This window comes from Myotis brandtii, unplaced genomic scaffold (genome assembly GCF_000412655.1).
Source record: "Myotis brandtii unplaced genomic scaffold, ASM41265v1 scaffold215, whole genome shotgun sequence".
NCBI classification, from domain to species: domain Eukaryota; kingdom Metazoa; phylum Chordata; class Mammalia; order Chiroptera; family Vespertilionidae; genus Myotis; species Myotis brandtii.
In genome coordinates this window covers 2,982,389-2,996,434 of record NW_005358043.1, presented here as the reverse complement: position 1 = coordinate 2,996,434, position 14,046 = coordinate 2,982,389, and the positions used below count along the sequence as shown (strand labels likewise).

Below are 14,046 nucleotides of genomic sequence, written 5' to 3'. Positions count from 1 at the left end.
TCTGTTACTGAGAAGCTTACAGTTGGAAACCTTTTCTATAATTTTTGGCATGGTCTCCTTCCTTCCTAAATTATTTCCACCTTTGGTGATTGTGCAAACACTGGAAAAGTGAGTCAAATGAATCTGCAAATCTAATGGATGCACAGGTGGCTTAATTTTCTTATAGTCGGGCTTGGCAACTTGATTCTTGGAGCCTCTAGAAAGAGATGATTCCACAAAGATTCAAGCTTCCTTTCTGTACACATATCCCAAAGAGTGAGGCCTCTCCTGATTGGCAGGACAGGGCTTTGAGAACATCTCTCTATTCCAAACTTCTGCAGAAGCAGAATTCCCCTCAGGACTCTGAACTGCCTTAGCCATAGCATTTGTGGGTGGAGCTGCCCACTGTGTTCAAAACCAATCCTCTCCCCTAGGGCCCGTGCAGGAGGATAGACTGGCGTCTTCCTCATTTACCTATTTTCTTCTATTTTTGTTGATTTACTTACCTTGTAATGCTGTTTACCTGGCCAGCTCCATGATCCCCACCTCTTCCTTTCTGCCTCCATGCTAGACCTTACCTTGTTTCCAGGTCCTACCTGTGTTTCTTGTCTACCCCCTTTTATATCAGCCATTGCCTGCCTTGCCCGCTCCCGCAGACCCAGCCAGGTTGGCATGCCTTGCTTTATTTTAGACACGCCTTATTTGATATTAGTAACAAAGATAAACTCTAAAAGCTTATAAGGATTAACAAAGTTATCTTCTAATATTTCTGTATTGAAAGTAAATAATCATGAAGGAGTTTCAAAATAATTTTCCACCTATAGAAAATTCCATTCTTAACTAAGTTTTAACAAATATTATTCCTTATACTTTTGTTAAGAACAATGTACCCATCAGTGCTTATTTATAACATTTTTTTTTTTTACTTTTCATCATCATCAAAAAATTTGTAGGCTCAATAATACAAAACACATAGCACACATTCTGTAAGTTTTGCTTGTTGAATAAAGTTTTAACATGCATTTTAACCATGGAAAGCCCAAAACTGTGTGCCTGTGACTTGGCATCAGGAGGAGGAAGGTGTTAATTACCACGTTGCCAGGAGGTTTATGAACTGGCATTAACATCTCAGCAGGAGCAGAGGTGGCACAATAGCGACTTAGGAGAAGAGGTGAAGAAAAGCATCATTACATACAGATTTATTTTCAGTTACAAAACCTCATGCTTTTTATTTTAGTGATATTGAACAAATGTAATTTTTAAAGGACGTTCCTCTTTAATAGCATAATTACCTTGCCATCTTTATTATCTGCATAATTAAAACATACATATTTCACTTCTCCGTGTAGCAATTCAATAAAGGTGCGTGGTTACTATGTTAATTCATCTTTTAAATTTATTATAGCCACGCTGCAGTCAGCACTTTTGAGGTTTGGTGAACACAGCTGGATTTTGAGAACACTATCAGCAGGGTTGAGAAACTAATTGCCCATTTAAATTATTTAAATTATTTTTTAAAATCTCTCCAATAATCGCATGTATACTGTTTTTCTTTTAATGCAACAATCACATACTTCAAACTTAGTCTTTTCAAATTAATTCTTTTGGCCGATTTTCCTGTTTTGTTTAGTAAAGTTGACTTAGAGCTGTCAGAGAAGTTGTAATTATAACTCTAAGCATTTTAGGTCAGAGACTGGAAAATTTTCAGATCTTAATTATTCAGAAAAACAAATAAGGATCATATATATTTTTAAACATTTTATAAGCCACATACTTGCGATGTAACTATTAATTGCAGCTTTTTACTGAAACCATTATGGACTGCCTGAATTCTAATTTTAAATGAAAGGAACAAGGGATTTAAATGATAGGATTACAGGATATGGTTCATGAATGGTTTAAGACGAATGAACAGAAGTGTTAGTAATTTAGCTTGTGCCATTTATTATGGCCAGATACTCAGATGAAAGGCCAAAGTATTTGCAAATATGGTGGCATCTAAATGTGACACTGCTTCTGTGAAAGGGTGATTTAAAAGTTATGGTTGAAAAAGACAAATCGTATATTAACTTTTAAATGAAAACCTAGTTGCAGTCATTTCTGAAAGTATTTCTGAAAAACACAATTAAAATATGTATAAGTAATGAATTAATTCCACATGTACTAGTAGCTGTTATTTCAATTAGTATCAGCATCAGCATTTTTTTTGCAGAGATTTTTATTTTAACAGAATATTCTCTTATTTATCAGCATCCTAATAACATATATTCACATTCCTCCATTTTAATCATGTAAATTGGCTTTATAAAGGTTAACTAGAGAATCAAACCTTCAACAAAGTTTAATGAAGGAGCTAAATAAATTAGCAACAAATTATTTGTAAGCTGTTTCTTTTCAGAGTAGTCTCTGGTACTTCTTGTGGCATTAAAACTGAATTTGGTTTAATATATATTTTATAGTACATGCTTTTTAATAGATAGCAACTTATTTAGAGTGAACTATAAACACAAAGCAAAAAATTAGGTTTAATGTTCTAATTTAGTTGAATAAAATATTTTCTTTAGTATAGTAATGAGGTTGTAATTTATTTTAAAAAATAAAATGGAAAAAAAGAAAAAAACATTAAAGAATGAAAAGAACATTAAAAATACTTTGGTTTTTAATTTACTATTTTAAAATGGGGTGAATTATCATGGTATGTACTTAGATTTGTAACTTTACTTGTTTTCAGATAAAGAAAACTATGCTGATATATGTTTAGATTATGTGTATAGTAATTTAGCAATTTAATTATTTTAATTTTTGCGATGTCACTATGTATTGTAACTTAAGTAAAAGATGATTACAATTTTTAATATAAGCTTATAGATTCCTAAGACTTGAAATCATAGTTTATTATTCATTTTTACTTTCTCTAGCTCACCAGTTTGTACATCTTAGCTATTCTTCAAATATTGGGATTTTATTTAAAATAGACATCAAATAAACAGGTATTTGTTCTTTGTGAGACGATAGTGTATGTGAACACAGCACCATTCCAGGCACATAATTGGTGTTAAGTAAGTTCTTGCTAAATCTAAAACTCGCCTCTCTCTTATTATAGAATCTTCTTTCCCGAAGTGATATCATATAAGGAGATAGAAAAAGAGCAATCAATGTTCCCGACTCATTTTGTGTAACTGCTATGTTCTAAAGGTTAAATAGGTATATTTTTGTGTAGTTTAGATTCTCTGTGACTAAAGCTAGCAAATAATTTGAATTCTTATATTTTGGACATTTTTTTTGCAGCAAAATTCTGATTTTTTTTTTTTTTTAATGAAAGCTGAAAACAGAAAATTTTTTCATGAACAAGAGGTTGAAAAATGCCTTGTAACCCTTTTGGGCTCTGAAAGCGATGGAACTAAAATTGCTGCTTCCCAAGCTATTTCGGTAATGTGTGAGAATTCAGCCAGCAAAGAATTTTTCAATCATCAGGGTAAGCAAACTAGAAAAAACCATTTTGTACATTTTTAGGTTACCATATTCTAGGTAACTTTGTTGGCAAAGTTACATTTTACCATTTTCTTTTTTTCTGTAGGGATCCCACAGTTAGTGCAGTTGCTGAAAAGTGACAATGAAGAGGTAAGGGAAGCTGCAGCCCTGGCCCTGGCTAATCTGACCACTTGCAATCCCACTAATGCAAAGTAAGTACAAAAAGACTCACTCAACATTGCCTTGTATGGGAAATCTAACAGTGCAAGAAGTGCACATTTTAATATTTTGGCTTTCAAGGAAGTTTACATTCTTTCAGATGATCTACTTTGGGATAAACTCTTAGGAAACCTTCAAAATCCATGTGGAAATAAGTCATCAGATAAGCCTGTTTTGCAAAGACACAGTCATGTGCCAATAAGGACTTTACAGTCAATGACCAACCACATACATATATAATGGCGGTCTCCAAAGATTATAATGGAGCTCCTATTACACAAATCCCATTGCCTAGTTGGACATCCCCCGAGGGGTCCTGGACTGGAGAGGGTACAGGCTGGGCTGAGGGGACCCCCCCCCCCCGCCACCCCGTGCACAAATTTTGTGTGCCAGGCCTCTAGTTTCCTTATAAAACAGGAAGAATTTCTTAAAGGAAACTTTTATAAGTAAACTAGTAATAATTCTTTATCCTCCCTAAATCTTAATTGATATGTGTATTAGTCAGGGTTCTCTAGAGAAACAGAACCAAGAGGAAGGTAATTAGATAGATAGATAGATAGATAGATAGATAATTTTATATATTGGAATTGGCTCATTTGATTATGGAGGCTGAGAAGTCCCTCGATCTGATCTCTGTAATCTGGAGACCCAGGAAAGATGGTGGGTAATTCAGTCTAAGTCTGAAGGCCTTGGGAGTCTTCTATTCATACTTTACATTCTTTATTATCTGCAGAATTCTTTATTATCACTTAAAATGGATAAAAATGTGAAAAGGAAATAGGAAAACAGGGTAAGAACAACCAGATTCACTTATTTAAAATGATAGAAAGAGGGAGAAAAGTAAAATTATTTTTAAGTTAGTAAATAAAAAGTGAGGAGGCTAAAACAACTCTCTATAAAAAATAGATGAAAATAAAAATAGAATCCAAGAGCAATAATGAATTTTATGTAAAAATATAATACACATAGTTAGTATGGATTCTTTATCTATTCTTTATCCTTTATCCTTTATCCTTTCTTGACTCACTGCTAACCTTTTTGACAATTCTCAATTTGTAATGCTTTTTGGAAAGGAAAAAGATAATGCTTTTTAAAAGAGAAAATGCTATTGTCAGCTAAATTTCATATTATATTTATCTATACTCTTCTATCCAATTCATCATATCAAAGTTTTACACTATTTATGCAATAAGAGAATTATTCTTGATTGACATTCATCTAAGGGGCAGGTCCTACATATTATATGAAAATTTTAAACTATTAATTTATAACATCACCGCCATCTGTTGGATTTGATCAGAATTAGAGTTTCTAAGTTATCCCAAGAATGAAAAGTGGTCAGTGTTTTTCATTTCCCTTTGCCAACACTAACTAAATTTTGGCTATTGATAAACTATGAAAAAATTACAAAATATGATTATTAACTAGATGTTTTTCAAGAGAGACAAATATTTTAGGAAATAAAACACAATGAGTAAAATAAAAAGTATAAAAAGTAATACCTATAATTATTTTAATGCCTATAGATAAATCAAAACTGCAGTTTTGCTATAGAAAATACTAGTAATCAAGTCTAGTATTTACACATAGATCATACTAGCTCAGATTCTTCATCCTTATTCTACATTATCTCCATGAAAAACTGGATGATTTCCCGAAATCTTGAGACTCCTTTTATCTCAATGTCCTTGTTTCTTTATTGTTTATTTTTTATACCCCTTCTTGACTTCCCATAACAGTATTGACTCAATATAGTTCTGAGGGCAGCATATATATTGGTTACTGGGAAAAAATTGATTGATTGCTGGGCCAATGCTGGCCTCCACAATAGCAAAGACAAAGAGCTTCTCTCTGGGGCCTGTCCTGCTACTGTGATATAAGGTCAGTACCACAACAAAGAAAGTGAAGAGTCAGAAAGGAGTATATCCCAAAAGGACCCAAGAAAGAGGCAGAATGCCCCCCAAATACGTGGATGTGTATTTGAGAGCTTTTGGAACTTTTGAATATCCTCATTATAAAAATAAAGCATTAACTAAATTTTAATACCTACTAGAATTATTCATGGAGTACCATGCCTAAGAAAGCCATGGAATTTGTAGAAAAAAAATATTTAAAAGGTATGCCATACAGCACTTCACACAGTAAGCACTTTAAGACAGGGCAGTACTTTATTTATTCACAGCAACCCAGACTCTCTAGGACATTTCAGTATCGTCAGCAAAGGGCCTGACCTTAATGAACTTCTTGAAATGTTAAATCTCTCTAATGTGTACAGAAGGCGCTTTTCAAGGCTTTTGTGTTTGTTTGTTTTTCATCCCCACCCCATTAAATAGAATTGGGAAGAGATAATATATATTTATTTTTACTGTTTCTTTTCATTTCTTTCATTCTGTAGATTTAAGTATAGACTAATGTTATTCCTTAGAGTTGCCTACATTTTATTGTGCACTTAAGACTGTATGTAGTTCAGTGAACTGATCGTCCTTTTGAAGGAAAAAAACCCTACCTCTCTTAAAGTTGGCAAAACACCACAATTTTACTCCCCTACTCTTCATTCCTTGAGGAAGAGATGGGATATCTACCTTTGAGATGGCTAGAGAGGTGTACTATCATCCTTTGAAAATAAATTTTAATATCTTTTCCAGATCATAAGCCTTGGCCAATAGGCAAAGATTCACTTAGCTAAGTAATCTTGTCATTTAGAATGCTCTCTAAATTATTATTAAAGAAACATTGACCATAGAAATAATCCAAGGTGATTTACAAAATTAAAATGCAGTCTTATGGTAAGTGTAAACTCATGTTATAGACTTGATGTATCAATTGGACTTAGTAATGCTACAGTTGTGTATTGTCTTTGTTGCCTAGGATTTTTCACAGAGGAATGTTTTTCCGTATCCTTCTCCGGAACAGTGAGGGGAACTATGTCTTTATACTGACCCCTAGTGGCAGTTTGGGAGGAAGTTGGGGGAGGGGCAAAAAAGGTAATGGAAGATTGCTTGCTCTGCATTTTAGTGAACCGCACAATAATTTAATTGGAAGCACTCTCCGATGTGCCTAAAATAATATTTTTAAACATTATTAAAAGATAATGATCTGGAAAGCATTTAATTGTGATGCCTTTAAAGAGATAATATCCTACTGCTAAATGTGTATTAATAGATGTTTGGGTTTGTCTTTGTCCTTTTTTTAAGGTGCAATCACTTCAAAATGTGTTGACACATTCATTGTTCTGGTGGCTGAATATCTGTTGTGGATTAATCTTATTGTTACTGTAGTTATTCTAGGGTTGATTTTTTTTGCTCTTGACTTTGTATAGAAAAGATTATTTTGTTTTAAAATTTCTATGTATATTGCTTTGTTGAAAATGCTTTGTTCTTTGAATTAGAATGCTCACAATATAAGTGCCCTACAAGATAATTTGAGCTAGTTCCAAAATATCTCAGGAAGTCCAGGAAGTTCACATTAAGGATGTTTCAAACTTTTGTATTAAGGATGATTCCTCAAAGAGCTATACAAAGTGTTATTACTTTAAAAGGCTTCTGAAATGAACAGATTAAATGGATGGGCACAGTCATCATGGTAAATTTAAGAATTATTTCTGCATTATTTCTAGCCAAGTTTACTGAATGGATATTTTTCCTTTTCTGCCTGATGGAATGTTATCATAACATAAACTATTCTGTATTGAGAAAATTATTCTGGATTTGAAGAAATATATAAAATGAAAAGCTGGGTTTTGCAATTAAAACAAGTTGACTCCACATCCCCATTTTGTGTCAGTTGATGCCCACTTGACCTTCTCAATTTGAACTTTAGTAGCTACCCGTTTTGTGAGACTAGGTGAATCCCTTGAAAGGTTCAATTAGAAAATTATCCATGTGCTCTTATTAGAGCTCAGAGGCTGACATTTGCATAATACTATTTTTAAATTGCTGGTACCTCTGTTAGGTTTAATTTCCAGTGTTACTGATTTTTAGAGAAAATGATCAGTTTGCCTATCTTTACATTTTGTGAATTTTCTCTCACTCTCTCAATTTGAAGCAGTACTTTAAAACCCTACATAAATCCCATTTTTACTCATCCTTGACCTTTTATATTCGCCTTTTCCCAAGATTTGTTTTCCCTCCGGAAATGGCCTTTGTTGCTCAATGATTGCACCTAAATGGAAAAACTTGGGTGGAATTCCTGAGGAAATGCCCCAGCTCTAGCCCCGCAGATGTTGGAGATTTGGCTGTCTAGCTGAGTTGTCTGAAAATGAAAATTGCACACACACATGAAAATTTTAAATTATGATCATATTTTCCCATGATCCAAGAAACTGTGACAGGATATAGGGAAATCTCTGCCCTTGTGGCTCACAGAGTATGAGCAGATGATGATGATGATCATGGCTGGCATGTGTGTGCCAGGCATTGAGCTAAGTGCTTGAAATGGAATATCTCATTCAATCCTCAAAACAGTCCTATGGGGTATGGAATATTATTGTCACCTCCATTTTGCAGAGAAGGAGACAGAGGCACGGTCTTTGCTCAAGGTCACAGAGGTGGGATGGACTCACACCCAGGCAGTCAGCCCTGCACATCCCTAGGGAGCTTGCAGAGGTTGAAGCTCTTAGTTTCACCTTTGCAACTTCTCTCTCTGCCTTCTGCTCACTGCCTCCTTGACTCTGAACTTCTCCAAATCCTTCCCACCGAAATGTTTCCCTTTGGTTTCCTAATCTCTTTAAATTTCTCCAGATTGGAAGGGCCTGGCTCCTTGAACTCCAAGAAGCACCTTTGGAGGAGTGAGTTTTCTTCTCCTCCTCTCCTTCCTACCCTCCTTCCACTCTGCTCCACGTTCCTCTCCCTGTTTTCCCTCCTCTCTCCCTCTATTTCCTCTTCCCCCTCTTACAGAGAGCAAGACAAGGCAAAAAATATATCCAATGACTAGTAAAAATTTCCCATTATACTGTAAATCAAAATGGTCTGCCTCGTTTCTCATTCCCCGAGGAATGATGAAGTAGATTCTGACCTTTTTGTTTCTTCTAGAAAATACTCTACTTTTTAAAGCTTAAGAGATTGATAATCATAAAAAAGGTAATGTGCTAATAGAACACCATAGTTTTGATCCTGTGTCTGTTGATTGAATTGCTTGGTGAACAAGTTTTTAGCCTCTCTAAATTTTACCTTTCTTAACTATAAAACAAACAATAAAAAGTGAATCTAGATTATCTATATTCTGTGCCTCTTAATGATTGCCCTCTACCCAGTATCACAAGGAGTCTAGAGCACAACTACCAGGAACTTTACCACTGTCATCATTTTATTCCTAAAGCCAAGAAACCTATTACCTCTGAACATAGGCTTCTTTCATAATCCTTTTCACCATTACTTGGGTGTTCTTAATGTGCTAGGAACCGTTCTAGGATGTAGGGTTATAGTAGGGTACATGACAAAGGTTCCATGAAACTGTTTTCATGAAACTTACTTTTTTAGTCAGGGAGAGAATCAATACTTGAGAAATTTTAGAAAGGTAATTTCAGAAGTGATAACATTATCTATAATAATAAAAGGGTAATATGCTAATTAGACTGGACATCTTCTGGATGTCATTCCGGATGTCCTTCCTGACAAAGCCAGCACCGGAGGGAAGCCAGCCCGGGTCCCGGGTCCTGGGTGCCTGTGGGCAGCCCGAGGGAAGCCAGGCCTGGTCCCGGGTGCCTGCAGGCGGCCAGAGGAGGGAAGCCCAGGTCCCGGGTGCTGGAGGGAAGCCGGTGCGGCAGCCGGGGGAAGGAAGGCCTACTCTTGCATGAATTTTCATGCATCGGGCCTCTAGTAGATTAAATAAAGCAGCACAGTGTCATAGGGAGGGCATGCATGACACTGAGGTTATGAAAGGAGTCGTAGAGAATGGCATGGAGCTCATCAAAGAAGGCCTTTCTGAAGAAGTGACATTACAGCTGATGAGGCTAAGCCAGTCCTGGCAAGGGCTTAGGGGGGTTTTATTTGCTGCCTTACTAAAGCATTCAGTGTCCTTATTATTTAGTTAAGAATATCAGCAACAGGATATCTCTAATTACTTTGGGATTGTGTCCCTTATCATCCAGATATGTAAATAGACTGATTTCCAGGCTGAACAGAAACATTTGGTTACTGCACAAGCCATTTATTATGACTATAACACCTTAACCATTATATCTATTCTATCAGGAGACAAGTCAGCCATGTAAAATGAAGACAGTTGTTCTTTCCTGATGGCAGCTGGTTAATTATTGGCAGGCATTCCAGCTCTAGAGACAGAAGGTGGTGTGTATAGATGTAAAGTATTGTGATTGAACAGATAGGTCAATAAGGATTCCATGTCACTTGTAAGAAAATTACATTTGATTTCTCTAGATAAAAACTGGATGTTGTGTGTGGAGGTTAGCATGTACTGGCCTCTTTGCAACTAGCATTTCTCTGTTGAGAAGCCATGATATCACAGCAACTACATACAGCAGGAAAGCACATTCTGAAAGTCTCAAAGTCGTGCCTTCTTTGCAACTAGCATTTCTCTGTTGAGAAGCCATGATGTCACAGCAACTACAGCAGGAAAGCACATTCTGAAAGTCTCAAAGTCATGCCCACTACGGAGAATCAATATGATAGAAACAGTATGGTTTCACATACTTTTAAATAATTTTACATTTTTCTTATTTTTCTGTTGCATGGAAAACTTCATGCATTTCTTTCTTTTGTTAGGCTTTACTTTATTAATTATGTTACTTAAACACTCTTCAAGCATTTGCCTGCAACTAATTGTGATTCTCCCCCTTATTACCGATAAGCTTCTTTAAATAATATTTCTTAAAAAGGAGAAAGTTTCCTGGCTACTTTTGTCAGTCCTGGAGTTCAGCCAGAGTTCAGGGGCACATATCCCAGTCTCTGCAGCTGTGGGGCTGCAGTGGGGTCAGAGCTGTTTTGGACTCTGAAATTGATCAATTTAAGAAACACACTAGACATCTTGGATCATTACCTTTGTTGAAAAACTGGCTGGGATGAGAGTCAGGAATCCTGTTTACAGCATTCCAAATCTGGCTGTGATAAGCAGGAGACCTGTTTCTCATGACGACTGTGTCCCACGTCCGCACACCTGTATAGACACACTGGGAGTGCGCAGGCTTAAACACACCAACCCCCAGTGGCTGCTGCACATGCACCTCTCCTGACCACTTGCAGTGTGTCTGCTGCCAATGTGTCTTCCTTGGTGTGACAAAACTCACGGAGACATATGAAAATCCATGCTGGTGGGAATGGTTGCAATCACTGTTAGCAAACAAGGTTCTGATTGCCAATATTACCATCTGTTCCACCAGGTTCCACATATTACCCTGTATGTGGGCTCTGTTAAACAGATTTCTACACTGCCCAAGGTCACCCTTGATTCATGTAACCAGTCTTCGCAGATGTGGTAAATGGGAACCTCAAAACTGCAGCAAGGGTCAAATTCTGGGAGGTACCAAATAGTGTCATCTGATGACACAACCAACATAAACGGAGTCAACAATGTCTGCAAAGACAAAATATAGACATCCCTTGATATATGAAATAGGCGGATTCCTAAAAAGTTGTCCAAAGTGAAAATTTTCATTTATTAAACTTCATATAAAAGTTACTTCATGATATAACTGCAGAGCATTGGAAGTGGAGAGGAAATAGTCTGATTTCAACAGCAGTTGTAAAGGGTAAAAGTGGGGATCACAATTTTGTTGGGTCCTCTCCCTTCTTGCAAACTTAAATTTGAGCTGAGTACTTCTTCCTGACCCCTTCTCAACACCCACAGAGGTTTTCTTCGTCACTTTCTTTGAGTTGATCCAAGTCAATTAAAATATATTGACTTGTCAGCACTTGGGATATAAATAAGACTCAAACTCTGCCTCTAAGAAGTAAGTAAGAGGTGCAGACAGAGCACAGAGGAGGGAGTGATTAACAAGGAGAAGCGGTGATGCCACAGATGGCTTCCTAGCGGAAAGGGTGGTTGAGCAGGTTTTGAAGGGTGAACTAGGCTTCCGCAGGCAGAAGTGAGGGAGGAGTAGGGAAGGGTGTTTGGGGCAAAGGGAACGTGAATGCAAAGGCTCACAGACAGGAAATCACAGAGTATTTTCAGGGAGTCATAAATGGACACTATTTTTGTAATTGAGTTTTTCCTTAATGATGTTCTTAGTGCCCAGGGTGTAAGGGCACTTATATAAAAGCTTTGTGCTGAATTCCTTTCTATAACAAGTGCTGTAAAATAATATTTCAAAGTTGCTGCTATTCTCTGATTGTGAACATTAATGCCAAACATCATTTTTTAAAAAATATATATTTTTTATGTCAAAGAGGAAGCGAGAAGGAGAGAGAAATAGAGACATAAATGATGAGAGAGAATCTTTGATCAGCTGCCTCCTGCACGCCCCACACTGGGGATCAAGCCTGCAACCTGGGCATGTGCCCTGACCGGGAATTGAACTGTGTGACCTCTTGGTTCATAGGTCGATGCTCAACCACTGGGCCACAGTGGCTGGGCCAAACATCATTTTTTTTAAACAAAAATAATTGTATATATGTTTAGCAAGTAAATACTCTGAGCTCATGTTAAAAAAAGATACCTCACCGAGTTTTGAGATCAGGAAATTCTTCCTGAGTCATGTGTGCAAACCTTGAAAGATGAATGGGAATATCCAGCGGGAAGAGTGTTAGGAGGTGGAGACAGCAGATGGGAATACCCTGAGGTGAGACAGAGCCTGGCCCGTTGGCGAGGCCCTGGCACAGGGCAACCTGAAGGCATGTGGGGATCGTGGACAGATGGGGCAGGCGGGCTTGGCTCAGGCGGGACCTGGAGGCCTTGTGAGAAACCTGGAGCTTCATCTGAGCAATGGGAAGCCAAGAAAGTTCTAAGCAGGAAGCAATATGATTATGTTTATAATTTTAAAAGATCACTTTCGCTGTAAGATGGAGAAAGAATTGCAGACGAATAAGAGAGACCTGTCAGGACAGTATCTATACTAATTCACCAGAGAGCATAGCGGATTGGATTCAGTGGGAGAGATGGAAATGGAGAAAGGGGAGAGGTTTGAGAAATATGGAGGTGGGAAACAGTCAGGACTTGGTAATAGATTGGATACACATGACATGTCAAACTTGACTTCTTTTTACATATATCAAATGGTACAAACAGATGTTTTTGTGCATTCCCTTTTTTATTTTAGCTTGGTTCTTCTTCCGGTTTACATTTTAAACTCTGACTTGATTAAACTCCAACTGGATGGAGACTAATGACAGTAAATATCAGAAAACATTTTCAGATTATTGTGATGACATATGGCCCTGTAATTCTGGATTTTGTAACAAAGCAGTTTGACTTCTGTCCCATTCATTTGGATTACACTGTGCTATCTGGGAAACGGAAATGTGTTTTAGAATATGACAGACTTCAGCTTGTGTGCATATAAGACGGAAAAATAAAACAATGTCTTTTATAACTAAAATTAGTTTTTTTAGGTAAGAATAAGAGCTTGAATTTTTACCATAATAATTTAATCTCAGTGATGGTTTTTAGACGTAAACAGAACTGCACACGAATTATGGGCAGACATGTACGTACCACGCAAGTGGTTCTCCCAGCTGTGCGCCTGTGATTTGTCTCTCTGTGCTGGCAGTTATGTTCGATTTAGTAAAAGTTATATTCCACTGTGTTACTAGAAGCGTTGGTTTTTTAAACAGCTAGGTTTTATGTACTTCCCTTTACTGCCTCCATAAAGAGCAAAGAAAGGAGCCGAAGGTAGAGTATAAATGAAGCAAAGCCAAACATGGCTTTGTGAAGGAGAAAGGCAGAGACAAAACCCAAGCAGAAAGGCTATGAGCACAGGCACACCTGATGAAAAACCCCTGATCTCCATGACCCTGTTTATTTACAAATAAGAGAAATTAAAACGATGTAGCATGACCCTATGCACACCCTTAAATTTCCCCAAAGCTCCCTGATCCACACAAGAGACAGCCTTTGAGAACTCATTGGTATGCGTTTACCTGGCACACTTCTGTTGTGGATGCATGTGTACTCTTTTTTTACTCCCCAAGATGGTTTAAAAAGCGAACATTGTCAAAGGAAAAACTATTACGTGACAAAGGACTCGTGCATTTTAGCCAAAGTATGTTTATAAAGATTAACAACTAAAATATATTTGGTCCTTTGGTTGATTTCCCACCCCTTCCCCCCAGTCTGTTTGATGCTTCTACCGTTATGTCTCTGGATCTACTTTTGTTCATCATTATATTCCACAAATGGGTGAGATCATGTGATATTTACCTTTTTCTGACTGGCTTATTTCTCTTAGCATAATGCTCTCCAGGTCCATCCATGCTGTTGATAAGT

General features: G+C 37.0%; 1 protein-coding gene across 1 annotated transcript in view; it reads left to right on the top strand.

The window, feature by feature from the left end:
- Nucleotides 1-14,046, top strand: part of ARMC3 (armadillo repeat containing 3) — a 92,429-nt gene that overhangs the window by 51,315 nt on the left and 27,068 nt on the right. The window contains exons 9-10 of the mRNA XM_014539386.1: nucleotides 3,302-3,454; nucleotides 3,557-3,662. Coding sequence (XP_014394872.1) covers nucleotides 3,302-3,454; nucleotides 3,557-3,662 — 259 coding nt within the window. The remainder of the gene's footprint in view (nucleotides 1-3,301; nucleotides 3,455-3,556; nucleotides 3,663-14,046) is intronic.